The sequence below is a fragment of the Venustampulla echinocandica genome (genome assembly GCF_003357145.1).
Source record: "Venustampulla echinocandica strain BP 5553 chromosome Unknown scaffold_1, whole genome shotgun sequence".
In the NCBI taxonomy this organism is placed as follows: domain Eukaryota; kingdom Fungi; phylum Ascomycota; class Leotiomycetes; order Helotiales; family Pleuroascaceae; genus Venustampulla; species Venustampulla echinocandica.
Window position 1 is genome coordinate 4544131 of NW_022474206.1, and position 15213 is coordinate 4559343.

The 15213-nt window shown below is 49.2% G+C and overlaps 4 protein-coding genes across 4 annotated transcripts; 2 read left to right on the forward strand and 2 right to left on the reverse strand.

Moving 5' to 3' along the window:
* Positions 1-282: 282 nt before the first annotated feature.
* BP5553_04015 (AAA ATPase) lies at positions 283-3038 on the reverse strand (the record flags this gene model as incomplete). Its single annotated transcript, XM_032012638.1, has 6 exons — positions 283-878; positions 930-2421; positions 2474-2723; positions 2783-2838; positions 2898-2925; positions 2989-3038. The coding sequence occupies 6 exons, from the start codon at positions 3036-3038 to the stop codon at positions 283-285; spliced, it is 2472 nt and encodes an 823-aa protein (XP_031872331.1).
* Positions 3039-4977: 1939 nt separating this feature from the next.
* On the reverse strand, positions 4978-6840 carry BP5553_04016 (FAD protein; the record flags this gene model as incomplete). The annotated part of the gene is made up of 3 exons (XM_032012639.1): positions 4978-5051; positions 5108-6412; positions 6468-6840. 3 exons carry the CDS (start codon positions 6838-6840, stop codon positions 4978-4980), a joined length of 1752 nt encoding a protein of 583 aa, XP_031872332.1.
* Positions 6841-10433: 3593 nt separating this feature from the next.
* Positions 10434-12427, forward strand: BP5553_04017 (uncharacterized protein; the record flags this gene model as incomplete). Its single annotated transcript, XM_032012640.1, has 3 exons — positions 10434-10991; positions 11039-11396; positions 11451-12427. 3 exons carry the CDS (start codon positions 10434-10436, stop codon positions 12425-12427), a joined length of 1893 nt encoding a protein of 630 aa, XP_031872333.1.
* Positions 12428-13276: 849 nt separating this feature from the next.
* Positions 13277-14767, forward strand: BP5553_04018 (Uncharacterized protein; the record flags this gene model as incomplete). Its single annotated transcript, XM_032012641.1, has 1 exon — positions 13277-14767. One exon carries the CDS (start codon positions 13277-13279, stop codon positions 14765-14767), a length of 1491 nt encoding a protein of 496 aa, XP_031872334.1.
* Positions 14768-15213: the final 446 nt, after the last annotated feature.

Genomic DNA, 15213 nt, shown 5'->3' on the forward strand with positions numbered 1-15213 from the left:
CAACTATTAGATTTGGTCGCTTGTGATGGAACGAAAAGCTTAAAAGCAGAATATTTATATTGGACATTCTATGGCGAGGCGCAGCAACCACAAGATAGCGTCCTAACGAGAGATTATTTGTATCTACCGTTTTTCGTGCATGTTGCGACCCAGTTCAATAAAGATCAGTTACAATCACTGTAAACGCTTTCCGACTCCGAGCCTAGTCCAAAGTGGTAGCTACCTCCCGCCAGTTCTATAATTCTCAATGCAGATGCGAAAAAAGAGAATTAAATTACAGATTTAGTCATAAAGACTATCATCGTTCCCAGCATCACCGAATCCTCCGGCTCCACCGCTCGCGTCAGCAGCTGCCTCACCGGCCTCAGGGAACTTGAAGAAAGCGCCGGGTCCAGTACTCTTCATACTCTGTGCGAAGGCCTCGTATCGACGGATCTCGACATCGGTGACGGACCGTCGAGCTGAAGCCATAGCCTCCTCGAAGTGAGCCTTTGTTAATTGGGGCACTGGGTCCTCAGCATCCTCGTCCTCCATATCAACATCCTCGCCGGCAGCCTCACGCGCTTTGCGTCGTTCAATATCGAGAGAGATGGCTTCCTTGATAGCAAGTTTGACAGCACGTTGAGTGATGAAGCCCAAATCGGCACCAGAGAACCCGTGGGTACGGGAAGCGATGTATGGGATGTCGACATCAGGTGCAACAGGCGTCTTTCTAAGCTGAGCTTTGAGGATACCAGCACGAGAGCTTTCGTCTGGCAGAGGCACATATACGAGAGTATCAAGACGACCCGGTCTGCAAAGTGCGTTGTCAAGTTGCTCTGGTCTATTGGTAGCACCAATAACAAAGACATTCTTCTTGGATGTCATGCCGTCCATTTCTGTGATCTATTAGCTTTTGTTTCAATCAATATCATGATTTCTAAACATACCAGTCAAAAGTTGGTTAACGACACGGTCTGAAGCTCCACCTGCATCTCCAACGGATCCACCACGTGACTTGGCGATGGAATCCAACTCGTCCAAGAAGACCACGCAAGGAGCAGCTGCTCTGGCCTTGTCGAAGATATCTCGGATATTACTTTCAGACTCACCAAACCACATGCTTAACAACTCAGGACCCTTAACAGAGATGAAGTTGGCTGAGCATTCATTGGCAACGGCCTTGGCGAGCAAAGTCTTACCAGTACCAGGTGGTCCATAGAAAAGAACACCGCGGGATGGGGAAAGACCGAACTTGAGGAACTTTTCGGGGTGGTCGACAGGGTATTGCACGCTCTCGATAAGCTCGCGCTTGACATCTTCCAAACCTCCAATGTCGTCCCAGCGGACGTTGGGAACCTCGACAACTGCAACCTCGCGAAGTGCAGATGGGTTGGAGACACCAAGGGCAAAGCGGAAGTTGTCCATGGTGACACCCAAAGAGTCAAGGACCTCGGCGTCAATAGTATCCTCGTCAAGATCAATGAGGTCCATCTTCTCACGGATTTGTTGCATAGCGGCTTCAGAGCAAAGGGATGCAATATCAGATCCGACGTAACCATGGGTCTCGGAGGCAATTTGCTCGAGATCGACGTCCTCGCCCAATTTCATGTTCTTGGTGTGAATTTGAAGGATCTCAAGACGGCCTGTTGGGTCGGGGATGCCAATATCAACCTCACGATCGAAACGACCGAAACGACGAAGAGCAGGATCGATGGAGTTAGGTCTGTTGGTTGCAGCCATAACCACGACGTTTGATCTGGCCTTCATGCCATCCATCAGAGTAAGCAGCTGAGAGACAACACGGCGTTCGACTTCTCCATTGGTCTTGTCACGCTTGGGGGCAATAGAATCGATCTCATCAATGAAAATGATAGCGGGCGAGTTCTTCTCAGCCTCCTCAAACGCCTTTCGAAGATTTGACTCGGATTCACCAGCCATTTTAGACATGATTTCTGGACCGTTAATCAGGAAGAAAAAGGCCCCGGTTTCATTAGCCACAGCTCGAGCCATGAGCGTCTTGCCGGTACCAGGAGGACCAAACATGAGTACACCACGAGGAGGCTTGATACCAATCGACTTGAAGAGCTGAGGATGTCTCAGAGGTAGCTCAACCATCTCTCGGATTTGGGCCATTTGTTTTCTGCAGCCTCCGATGTCATCATAACCGACTTCGTTCAAATTTCCTTCTTCGTCCTCACGCTGGATAGGCTCGCCTTCGCAGTGGATGACGGTATCTTGAGCGACAATGCCGTACTCTGGAGGATCGACTTCAACAACCTTGAATTCCACCTGTCTCATGCCACCGCGGATTGTGAACAAATCTCCTTGACGGACGGGTCGATAGGCTTCACGGAAATATGGGGCGAGGAAAACGTCGAAGAGGGAGCCGGTTAGGCCTTCAACTGTATCGGCGATAGGGAGAACCGCGATTCTTTTAGCCTATGAAAAGGGTCAGTATATGTTCGGATGCCATAGAGATTAGGAAACATACGTATTTGATATCTGGGCATGGGTGAACAGTGATAATATCGCCGTGCTTGACGCGAAGATTATGCCTAACGACACGGTTCATCCGGGCGCTTCCATCATCCAAATCATCATCCGCAAGAACGATAAGAACAGTATCCTTGCGTTTCTTGCCCTTTACTAATACAGTGTCGCCACGGAAGAGTTGTAATGTCTCCATGGTGTTGTTTGAGAGGGCAATAACGGAGTTGTCATCGTTGACGGCATCGGTCACCCTGTTGGCACGCCTGTTAGCACTGGGGGAAATGAACCTTACAGCTGGATATATACTCACATCAACGAATTTGGCTTCTTCTTTTTCTTAAGGATGGCTGTCGCCGTGTCATCAACCTGGATGGGATGTTAGTACTTGGCCTGCTGGGGCGCGGAGTGGCGATAGGTAAACATACTGTCTTCTGTTCGGCGCCAGAGGCATCGCTGTACATATGGTCAGCCATCGCTCTCTATCATACTGTTCTATGGGTGCCAGGGAAATCTTACTTGAGGTTCACCTTCCTCTTTGTCTCGACATGATCCGGTTCGGCGGACATGTTGAAGGTGTGTTGTTTGGCTGTAAGGTGAGAGGAAGGTGGTCGAGGGTTGGATGGTAGGCGATAAAGGTGGCCAAGGGATGGCGTTTGTATTGTACAGAGGTCTCTGTGATAGACCGAAGACGCAATGTAGATCGTGAAATGAGGGATGAGGGATGCGTAAAGGGAGATGCTTTGGGACGAGGATGGTATGAGGGTTGAAGACGAGAAGGTCGGCTTGGGAGCTCAGGAACAGCTTGCGGCTTCGCTTAGGCTTGGCACTAAACTGCTAGCGACCTTTCGATAAGGTTCTCTTCCGGACGATTACATATCGCTGGCCCAGGCAGAACAGGCGACGTAACTGAGCGTCGGCGTCGGATTTGCCTTCGTTGCGAGTCGCCTCCACAAGTTGGAAATCTGGCAGCGCCTAGCATGGATCGACAGCCTTTGTGAAAATGGCAGCTGGCCTAAGGTACTATGCTTTTCCTTCAGACTTTCCTTCTGTTTACGAAGCTAAGTACCTAGGTATATAATACATTGCCATTTAACTGGCTGCACAGGCTGCACACTTCCAGGTACCAGTCATGTACGTCCTTTGCCACCGCTTGTTACAGAGGAGGTCTCTAACTCTTAACACGTTGTCAAATCTTAGCCCGACAGCCTCGTATCAGGATTCAAACCGTCACTATATCCTCAGGCTGGAGCAGTAAATACACCATAGTTACTACGTAGGAGTGTCCGGATTCAGCCTATTGGCCGACCACGGCCACTCGGGATACCGTGACACCAATAGCCACATCCAGCTTTAAATAAGTGAACTGTTTCGTGTCAAAGCCTCATGCTTGCTTCTACCTGCGCCAATGTATCAGCCACAGCGAGTTGGTCCAACATCGCTCGCTATAGTAAAATTGCAGTTGGTGACGCCTTCGTGGCGGTGGTTTAGAGGTGTCCAGACTTTACGAAGCCAGGATAGAACCTAGAGCACTTGGGAAGTTGGGAGAGAACATAGATGGCTCGCTGAACTGTCGATGGAATTTAAGGGATATTTAAGAAATTAGGCGATCGGTTTCTTATACTCGTCGTACCTTGAGGAGAAAACCAAGTATTGAGAGCGTAATGCTTTGTTCCCGATGGACCATGTTATTCCTGCCAGATACATTCCTAACAGTAACTTTTAAGTTTAGGGCGTCAAAGAGCTATACTTGACTTCGCGGCATTTGAGCTGGCTGCTGTGGGTTTAGCGGAACGAGCAATCATGGGAAAAGGGAATCATAGCAGTTCTTAGAGAGTAATTCTTTTGGGGATCAATACTTGTCATGACCTTCTGTGAAAAATGCCGTCTCTGTGATGCCGAAACTCAACTCAGCCTATTTTAGTTCACCCTGAATATGCCAAGAGGGTGCCGAACGCCCTCAAAGTGCGATATGCAACAAAATAATTTAAGTGAGTCTAAATCTGGATCCTCAATACTATTATAACAGGATGAATTACGTTGGTCTGGTTCATAAATAAAATCTCGTGGATGGAATTGAATTGCGGATGTCAGGCCGGTAAAATGAGGAACCTAAGCAAGAGAAAGTACATAGTATTGTACTGTACTCATAAGTACACGGGCAATTTACGAGCCGGTTGGCTCGTCTGATAAGATTCAGGAGTATTATATAGATGAAGAAGAAGTGGAAAGCACCAAGTTTAAATACGTAGTATATATCAGGTCCCACACGCCACCTCCGGACCGCACTCGTCCTCCGGACCGGAGCATGAAGACAAATGGACAAGACTTTAGCCGACTGGAGCCGCGGAAACGGCTCGGATCCATCATCTAAACTCTATAAGTGTACATTGACGCGCTCTATCCTAGAATTTGTAGTAAAACGAAACAAGTATTACATTCCCCATCTAGGTAACGCCCTTCCTCCTGTCTATATGCTATTACAACCACAACCGCAGCGCTGGCCCTTTACTCTCGGGAGACATCACGACCAAAAACCTTGGACTTCGCCCAATCGATGACGACAAGAACGCGGTTGCGAGCTATTAGAGTCAGTATGCGGTAAAATACTAGGTCACGTGAGGGTAGGGAAACATACTACTAAAGCACATGCTCAGATACGCGCTCCTCCAGAATAGATAGGTTAATCCACCACCGGTTGCGAAGTTTCCATTCAACCAGCTAACATCAGCCACAGCTCTGTCGCTTCCAATATAGGCCAACGAGCCTTGATGCGTATAATGGAAAGGCTTGATGTCCTTAATTCTTCTCAGCTGCTTCTCATTCTCTTCGATCTCCTTTGCGATTTCGGCGGCATTTCCGGGCTTCAGGTTGAGAGTTGAGCTCAAATCATGGATGTGATCTTCGATGGCTTCGGTCTTCGCCATGGTGTTGAAAAGTCGAGCTAGGAAGGAGCCTTCTTGAGATGCTACTTGTGCAGTTGGCGCATATCCAGAAACGGCACAATCACCAACAGCCCAGATATCGTGGGTACCCTGGACGACAAGATATTCATTGACAGCAAGGCCTCTCCGTGAATCCTTTTGCGCTGGGATTTGCGACATTAGATCCCCGACGACTGGTCGGACTGCATTTCCAGTAGCCCAAACCAGCAGACCGTAAGGCAAAATCTCGGTATACTTCTTTCCATCTGGGCCGGTTGCCTCAGCCTCAACTGTTGATTCGGTGACCTTCTTCACCGCAGTCTTCGTCTTGATGGTAATCTTTTCCTCCTTGAAGGTCGATTCGGTATAATCGATAAGCTGCTTCGAGAACATAGGAAGGACATTGGGAAGGGCTTCAATGAGAGTCACCTTGACTTTATCGCTGATCTCGGGGACCCACTTCTTGACATCCTGATCAAAGAAGTCCTGAAGCTCGCCAGCGAATTCCACACCAGTAGGCCCGCCGCCAACAACCACCATGTGTAGAAGACGCTCAATTTCTTCCGGACTTTGGTCCTTGAAGGTTGCCGTCTCTACGCAGTCCATAATCTTCTTCCGAATCTGCTGTGCGTCGCCAATCTCCTTCAAGAAGCAGGCGTTTTCCCTCACCCCTGGAATACCAAAAGTAGCATTCTCAGCACCTACACTAACCACGAGCATGTCATAAGGCACCCCCGTCTTGCTCATTGCGCCCTTAATATCGGAGTTGTCATCGATGGTAATAATTTTGTTCACATGGTCAATTTTTGTTGCTTCAGCTTCATAGAACTTTACGGCGGCCTGTTTATGCCTAGTGATACTTCGGATGGGCTCCATGATCGATCTATGCTCAACGGTTCCAGTGGTGCATGATGGCAAAAGAGGCGTGAATAGGAAGTAGTTTCGCGGTGAGATAACAATAACATTGTAGTTCTCTGTGTCGAGCTTTTTGAGGAGGGAAACTGCACCCCATCCAGTTCCTATAAAGACTTAATTAGCCGTGTGGCCGAGAGATCAATTGATATAGGGTCTTACCTAGAATGACCAGGTTCTTCTTGGAAGGATCTGGCTCAAACTGCTCCTCGGGATGTCGAAGTTCCCAAACGCCATGTGCGAGATAAGCAGTTCCGGCAATTGCAGAGAGGTATGTGAGCCGCCAGAGGAATCTGAAATAACGGAATCTTCTAGCTTTTTTGGCTGGAGCAGGAGCTGGCGCAGCATCAGCGTATGCACGACGGAAGTCTCGACGAAGTTGGTTCTTGTCGAGGCTCGGCCGCGCGCGTGTCAGAAATGATCGAGGCGATGTCGCGAATGTTCGACGAGATGTGCTTGAAGCTATGCCACGAGCGATGTTCCGGCCAATTGATGAAGCAGGAAGCTTCATCATCCCTCTTGCTGTTGCCGTCATTACTCTTGCGTGCGCGTGTACGCAGAGAGCAATTGGGATGCAATAAAAAAGTTGGTTGCTGCTGGTGATGGTGATGCGGGCAGGGAGAAGGGGGCAGTCATAAGAAAATTGAGTCCCAGTCACAGTCGCTAGTTTTTGCCGTAGGTACTGTATCGGTACCGGTAGATAAGGATGGGGTTTGGGCTTTCGGCGTTAAGCGACGAGAACAAATTCCGTCATTCCTCAGTTTAAGCCGATGGTCACTTTGACTCACATCGAGGCTACAAAATCTCCCAGAAAGCACTGGGAAAACCTCAGTATTAATGTTCTGGTTTGGACTCCTCTCGGCTGTTCCCGGAACCCCCTGGCAAGCTGTACGCACCTGCCTGCGTGCGAGGGGATGATCATAAACCATAGCCAAGTTCCGGGTGGAAGGACGAGCCTCTCCTCAGCCCCGAGCTGGGTGAGAGAGGATAGGAGATTTAAAACTGTGGCAACAGAGTGGCGCTTCGAAAATCTTACAACGGTAAAACCTGTCTACCCATCCTGTGGGAGGTACGAAGTACGTACGTACAGTATCTTGCATTGCGGCACAGCAGTGGAATACTCCCAAGACGCCATTACGTTGGCTGGCCAAGGGCGATGTTCAATCAGGCCAACTGAATCCAGACTCTAGAGGGCAACAAGGGAGGTGTTTCCCGAATCTGTACTGTGCTTGAATCATAAAGACTGTGTCCATAAATCCTTCGGATTAATACGAACAGGGCAAAGACGTTTCATTTGGTCCACTAAAAGACGTACAAATATAATGTCGTCGAGATTGGAATGACTAATGTCTAGTTGACATATTCAGAGCTAAGGTTATGCCCCTCCGATCCTATCATGGCGTTGTCTGTGGCTCTCTGACCATGCAATAAAGTTTGCAAACCTCACCGTCGTCATCGCAGTCCATCTGCTTGACAACATGGAAACCCATTGCCTCATATATTTTTATGTTGGGAACATCGCGGCTGGCTTCCAGATAGCATCTCCTCCCCTCTTTATCTGCCAATATTGTCACCTCGCTCGCAAGTGCCTTTCCTATTCCTCTACCTTGATGTTCGGGGTGGACCACCATTATGTTTAGGAAGTAATACCCGTGAGGGTCCGTCCAGATTTCGGAATGGGCTTCGGCTTGTTTTGCCTTCCATATCCAGTACCTCTACATAAAGGCGCAGTCAGCAATGTCTTCCCCTATTCAGCTTGACTACAGTGTCCATCGTCTGTCTGTCGTCAACGATTCCCCTCGTTGCGTGGATGGATGTGCTGGGTGCGTTCCGTTCCGTTCCGTTCCGACCATGGCATATGTCTTATAGTCCATGCATTTGGGTATGTCTCGGCCATCAGAGGAAATCAAACCTCAGACACGTGAACTTGCAGGCTCCAGGTTATTGATTCAAGCTGCTGAAGCCTGATGGTGAGAGACTGACTGGTTGACAGCGATAAGTTGACTCTGAGGAGATGTTGCAACCAGCCTACATCCAACACAATGGATGTATTCATCTCAACTTGCATTGCTGCGTCATTGCCATGTTTCATAGATGTGCATATAAAGAGAACCCGTATAATACCTTTACACTCAGGCCGCCTCTGCCATACCAAAGATTCATCCTAACCTGTTGCATCCATATTCTTCACTCTTCAACCCACTCAACCCACGCTGTCTTCTGCTCAACTGGCCTGGGTGGCATCCACATAGAAATGCCCAGGATCCCATCTTTTGTACCGCTACTTGGATCTTTGGCCACGTAGAAAAGGGCGTTGCGAATCCCCCATTGACATCGTATTCCTAGGGAGACCCGGTTTCGATTCAGATCGACCTTTCAAGTTTGTTAGTCGAACTAAACGAAATACAATGAATCAGATACGTTGTGGCTTGAAGCTTAATGAGATGCGAACAGAACCATATGGGCAAAGTTGAACGAGGATAGTTCGCGACAGGATAGCCATGACACATCCTTAAAGGCTTGGAAAGACTATGAACTATGGAGTACAAGCGTACAGATGCCCGGGGACACTATCCCTAGTCTCCTAGTTGCAAACTCGACCGAATCACCACCCATGCATGCTGAGAACGGGTGTATCGGGCATCCTGTCTCGTGGGGCGCCCAGCCATCAACGACTCACCTTGGATCGATCATTGTACACCCACAGGTTGTACGGGTCATCCTTGAAGGCCTCCTGGATTGTAGTAATGGCGCCTGGAATCTCTACGTCAGTAAGGCGAAGGATCGAAAGTGGCATCTTGGATGTCGAGGTTGATGTTGCGGGCGTTCGGTTACAGAGGAACTTTGTTACACACAGCGAATATTGACTGCCGTTGAAAACGGGGGAGGTTTAGGCGGATGCCTTCTTCGCAAGAGCTTTATCAATCCGGACGCTGGAGCCGCCGTCAGGAGAGGCGCTCTTCGCACGGCATAAGATATCAGCAATGTCTTCGTTGCTTCCCGAAGTACCGGTACATGGTGTGGCTCGCGACTTACTACGTAAGTTAGGTACAGTACCTACTACTGAGCACTATTTACTAACAAGCGAGAACAAGTTTCTGGCGGGCCCTTAAGGCTTGAACTGCAGCTTAAGCTCACTGTACGAAGTACTTCATATAACCCCCAATCCAACCATTCCTATCACTTGCGAAGTTGCGATTGGCTATTAGCATCATACGTAGCGCATTGGGCGCCCACTTGGCGCTAGCCGTTGTTTGAATATGAAGCTATTCAAAGTCTGGTAACGCCTCGTCAATACTTACTTTGGTCCCGGATCGCAGTGAACCGTCGGTCCACGTCCAGGTCTGAGGCCGAATCTACATAATCATGTATTGCTACTACAGAATATGTTCCTGCAGGCATTCGTCGCGTGCTGGAGCGAGGCTGCGGGCATTGCACAGACTCTTCCTCTGACACGGGGCCGAAACATGGCTTCTCCAGAATCCGTCCCAGCCAAGACTCCAGAGCAGCTTTGCTACTTGGTGATCGCCGACTACTGGCAGCTTCCTCGACTTGCCTTCGAGAGCTCGCATCTCCCCGTCTCAGACTGCATCGCATAGGGTAGGCTGCAAAGAAGGGCATCCGCCAGACGTCCCCCGGACCTTTTCTCCTCTCCTGCTACGGTCACAGGCTGCCCCCGCAGAAACCGAATATGCGGGACCCTCGTTGAAAGGGATATGGGGCTCTCGGAGTTTTAATTTTGATTGATGTTGCCCGGATGGATGTACACCAGCCCCTCGGCGCCCAAGCAAAGCAAAGCATGGCAAAGCATGGCAAAGCATGTCATGATCTTGACCTAGCCGGTCCCCGGTAGCTGTGCGGCGCTCTGATGATCTTCCGTCCTGATACACTCGATTATCCCATTCTCTTCATCCTTCCTTTTTGTCATTTCTTCCTTTCTCCCCTCTTCTCTTCTTCACCACGACCGGCTCGTGACTTCAATTCTTTTGTTACGTCTTTTAATTGTGTTGGGGGTTTTGAGAACAACAGTATCTATACTTGTGGCCAACCTTATCGAGAGAATCACTGCATGCCCTACCTATCGGGAAACCTAGCGTTCCACTAGGTACTGCCCATGCTTTGCGGAGGATGAATACGACGATGGCACCTTTGGACCCGCTTTCGCAGGTCTCCTTGGGAAGTTTAAGACGGCGGCGTGGTATCGCTCAAGATATCCCATCGAGGAGGAGGGCCCCTGAGGGTGGTAACAATGGACCGAAAGGCCTAAACCCCAACTCGGGGGGCGGTGGCGGTGGCGGCAATGGCAATGGGGATGGAAATGGGGATGGCAATGGGGATGGCAATGGGGATGGCAATGGGGATGGAAATGGAAATGGGAAGGGGAAGGGGCCCGGGGGAGGAAACGCGATTGGGAACGCGATTGGGAAAGGGCTTGGGAAGGGTCTTGGGAAATTGAAAGGGAACGGTAAAGGCAAAGGAAATGGTATTGGCAATAATCAAGACGACAGCAGCACTGATAACGGAGCTGCTCTGTCCACCTCAGCATCCTCCGATCCCCAACCAGCTGCTACGGCAGTTACCACCACCACTCCGATAGCTGCGGCAGCGACCACCACCACTCCACCAGCCAATATTGTTACCTCGACCACCCCTGAAGCGCTGCCCAGTGTTGTACCTGCAGTACCAGTAAGATCACTTCACAGATATAGTTTATCAATGCTAATGTTAAATAGGACTTGATTTCTACAATGTTTCCAACAACCCTCGGACCAGCCCCCGCATCCACTCAAACCTCAGCAGCGGCCACATCACCCCGAAAGGCCTTAAATCCCGAGGAAGATATCACGTCCGTTTCTAACCCCGCGGAAACCAACATACCTGTTGTCCCAACAACAACCATAATCATTCCTCAAAGCGTCATCGCATCGACACCCAGCCCTACTGACAATCCTAGAAATGGAACAGACTCGAGACCCAGACCCAATTTTGGCAACAGACCCGACAAACTCGACAAACCCGACAGACCTAGAGGCAATAACAATGGTCTATCCCCCACAGCCGAAGGACTTTTAATTGCCGCGGGGGCCATAGGTATGTAACTATAAAATGGTGATATGAGCGTTTATAATAACCATGAATTTCTAGGTGCTTTCGTCATTGTCTTGGCTGGTGTTTATTTATTCTTGAGGATGAAGAATATCGATATATTCACACCCGTTAGGAATCGACAGATACGTAAGGGAGGGGGTCGTGGTCTATACGGATGGCGGAGGAACAGCCCAGATTCCACTTTGGAGGCTCCCCCCCAGTACGACGACACTGCTATGCTTCCTTCAGAGGAGAAGCAGTCCTCAGTTCAGACCCAAGTTGGTGGCGAATTCGCACCGGCTCTGGCAGCCTCTGAAACAACAGACAATATGCCACGTGCAGATCTCCAGCCTCAGAAATTGACCAGAGAAGCCCTCCTAGAAAATCCAGCACCTCTCGGATCGTTCTCCGGAGGGGATACTGTTACAGAACCTCAAGCTTCCTATAACAACACTGGACGACTCAACACTCTTTTATCACGAAAAGTTTCGAGTACGAACAATAATACCATGGATACCAAAAATACATTTATTACACGGCAGACTTCAAATCTTCGAAATGCATATCAAGGGCGAGATTTGAATCGTATGAGTTATCTCTCATCCCTTTCATCTGGTTTCGGCGACGGCCTCGTAATGAGCGAAGCCGGCGGCCCCAACGGTAATCAAAGTACGACGTCCCAAAATCATCCTCGGATGGCCCGATTCTCGTGGATGCAGCAAAATCCAAGAGGAGACAGAGATACTGTCTACACAACCACCACAACCACTTCTGACGAATCCGCTCCCCGCTTTCGTAGCGTCAATTCGTGGGTGGCTCAACAGGCTGGTCATGTGGAGAGACGAGCACCGCTTAATAGCAACCCCCCTAGCATGCCCCCCATACCGTCTACTCTTCAACCTGGACAGCCAGTTCAGCACCGAGATACAAGTGAAGATCCGGTGTTCATGTTCCATCCCGGGGAAGAAGTTCAGATCTCCAGGGGCTCCAGGGTCCCAAGTGAGATTTTGAATAAAAAGACGGGAGTTGATTGAACCTTTTCCCATGGGTGGATGAATTATGTTATGGTTCATGTGTATATAACTTTAACTCAACGGGCCTGGAGCTTGTCGGTTCGATGATTGAAGCTTCCCAGCTTGGAGTTGCATAGCGCGGAACGGAGCATGAGATAATGATTTTTTTGTATCTTACTAATATTAGGAGGAGATACTAGAAAAGGAATGGTAGAGATTACTTATACCAAAACAATACCATACCTGATAATATATACGGGGGTTTCTTTAGGCTATCGAAAATAGGAATTTGATATGATACCCAAAAGTCCGTGCAGGAACTATCTATGTCGGAATGAATTGTACCCGTACCGTCTACACTCTTCCTGATACCACTCGGTCGTGATACTGTCAAGTCCATCACCTCGTCTGAACTAATGGCTTGACTTTCGCTATACGAAGTATTATTAATACTCAGTCCGGTTCCTGTGCCGGCTCGGCCCTGCGCGGCTGCGCCAAAAATAGCGTGGCATTACGTTCACCTCTCGCCAGTGACGACAACGACGACTGCTTGGCGCTGCTCAGCCTCACCAACTTACATTGTGGACTCGTGGACTCGTCAGCCGCACAGTTGTTCTGGAACTGCCCTAGAGAATAGAGCAACAAAACCTTCAAAGACTCGCCATGATCCTCCCGTTACTTGGTCATATACCTTTATACCATTACTGGCAAAACTGCTCCCCTACATAGCCTAAGTCCTACCTACGTTTGACCGTGCCAAGTCCCGCAATTTGACCTTCGAGATTCGAGGCTCCAGCTTAGAGATCCCCTCTCGCCCGCAACGGGCTTCTCCCAGTTGTAATCGGCGAGCATCTTGAAAACAAAGACATCATGTTGGACGAAAATCTCCCAACGTTCTTTATCAAATCCCCTTCTTCCGATAGCCCCCTCACCAGCACCATCTATCTCACCCAAAATGCGTCCGAACTGCAGCCTGAATATTCCCTCAGACGTCCCGACCCAGCTCTCCCAACGGCAAAGAACTGCTATGCCGTGGCACTCTATGATTCCCACAGCCCCGATGTCCTATACGCAGAGGTGCTAGTCCAGCCAGAATGGACACAGCCCACACTCTCCCAAGCCGAAATCCGAGCGCAAAACGGCATCCCACCACCTCCCGTACCCATCGTCCCAAGCAGCTTCGTGATCCAGCTCTACAACCCCGATCAGCAAGTCACCGTCCGGCAGATTGCGGGGTCATGGAATAGTTCTGCGTATTGGGAATTCGAAATGCCTCAGAGCAGTTTCCGGTTACCGTCCGTCTCGGCACTTGATCGTAGTCAGAGTGATCCCGCGATTTCGGATGTAACACCCAAGATAGAATTTAAGTGGAAGAGGGATGGGAAGCTGTCGAAGGATATATCATGCTTTTTAGCTGGCAAGACGACAGATGGGAAAAAGAATAAGGAGCCTGATATTATTGTCGCTATGCACAAGAGCGGCAAAGATCAGAGTCAGTTGACGATATACGAACCGAACATGCATCGAGTGGATGTTGAAGACACGAAGGGCTTAGAAGTTGTATTCCTCCTAGGGTCAGCTGTTATCAAAGATATTTTCTTCAATGCTAGCAGGGAGCTCTTTAACATCAGTTCACCAACGCCTACGAACCCGAAGCGGAAGAACAGCGGGCCGGTAATAGGTGGTAGGCCCAGCGTATCCTCACCGAGGATGTCAGGTGCCATAATGCCTCCAGCAGCGAGTCCACCAAGAAATAATATCCCACCATCACAGATTCCACCTCAACAATACTATCAACCTTACCAACAACAACAACAACAACAGCAACCTACATCCCGACCACCACCACCAGCCGACCCCCAAATACAATGGGAGATAGACGCCGAAACAGCCCGCTTAAAAGCCATGGTCGAAGCGGAAGAAAAAGAGCGCGAGCGACGGGACCGGAAAGAACAAAAACGAATCAAAAAGATGCTAGAAGACGAAGAAAAAGAGCGCCGAAAGCGTGAGGCAGAAGTAGCCAAAGAAACAGAACGACTTCGAAAACAATACGGCGTGCCAGTAGCAAACCCCCATCCATTATCTCAGCACCCGCCATTACCACCTCGCACACAACAAGCAGGGCCATCTCAACCAGCCTTCCCACAGTACCAGAGCGCCCCTCATTCGCAACCTGTTCCTGTACAGAGGCCTGTCAGCACGCCGGGAAACCAGCCTGGTAACTCTACGTGGGCGGGGGGGTCGCAAGGGCAGTCTAGCCCGTATTTACAGGCGCCTGGGAATGCAGGGGCGAGCTCGAGCGGGTTTTTTGGGCTAGGTGGGGGGAAGAAGATGCAGAAGAAGCGGAGTGTTTTCTTTTGATGAGTGATTATGATACCAAGATGAACTTAACTATTCTTTCGGGTTACACGGCGAGTAGGTAGGGATGGTGAATGATTAAACGTCATATTCCATATATTGGCAGCAAGAATAATTGTATGTCAATTAGATCGTTATCTTTTACATATTATTCGTGCTCTAGGTTCCGTGTTTTTCTCCCACTCGACATATACCCACCTGACATACGTCACAATAGAAATATATATCTAAGGAGTAAAAATATATTTTCTTCAATTCTTTGATCTCATCCGCTCCTCTACCTACACATGATGACCAAAACTCCATCCGCTGACCATGGAACAAGAAGATAAACCTAGCCATGTATAAAACTGACATATAAAATAAATAGTAGTAGACGTAGAAGTCAAGCCAATCCAAGGTATCCCACTCCATCCCAAGTTTCCCATTTTTCCATATATGAACAAATA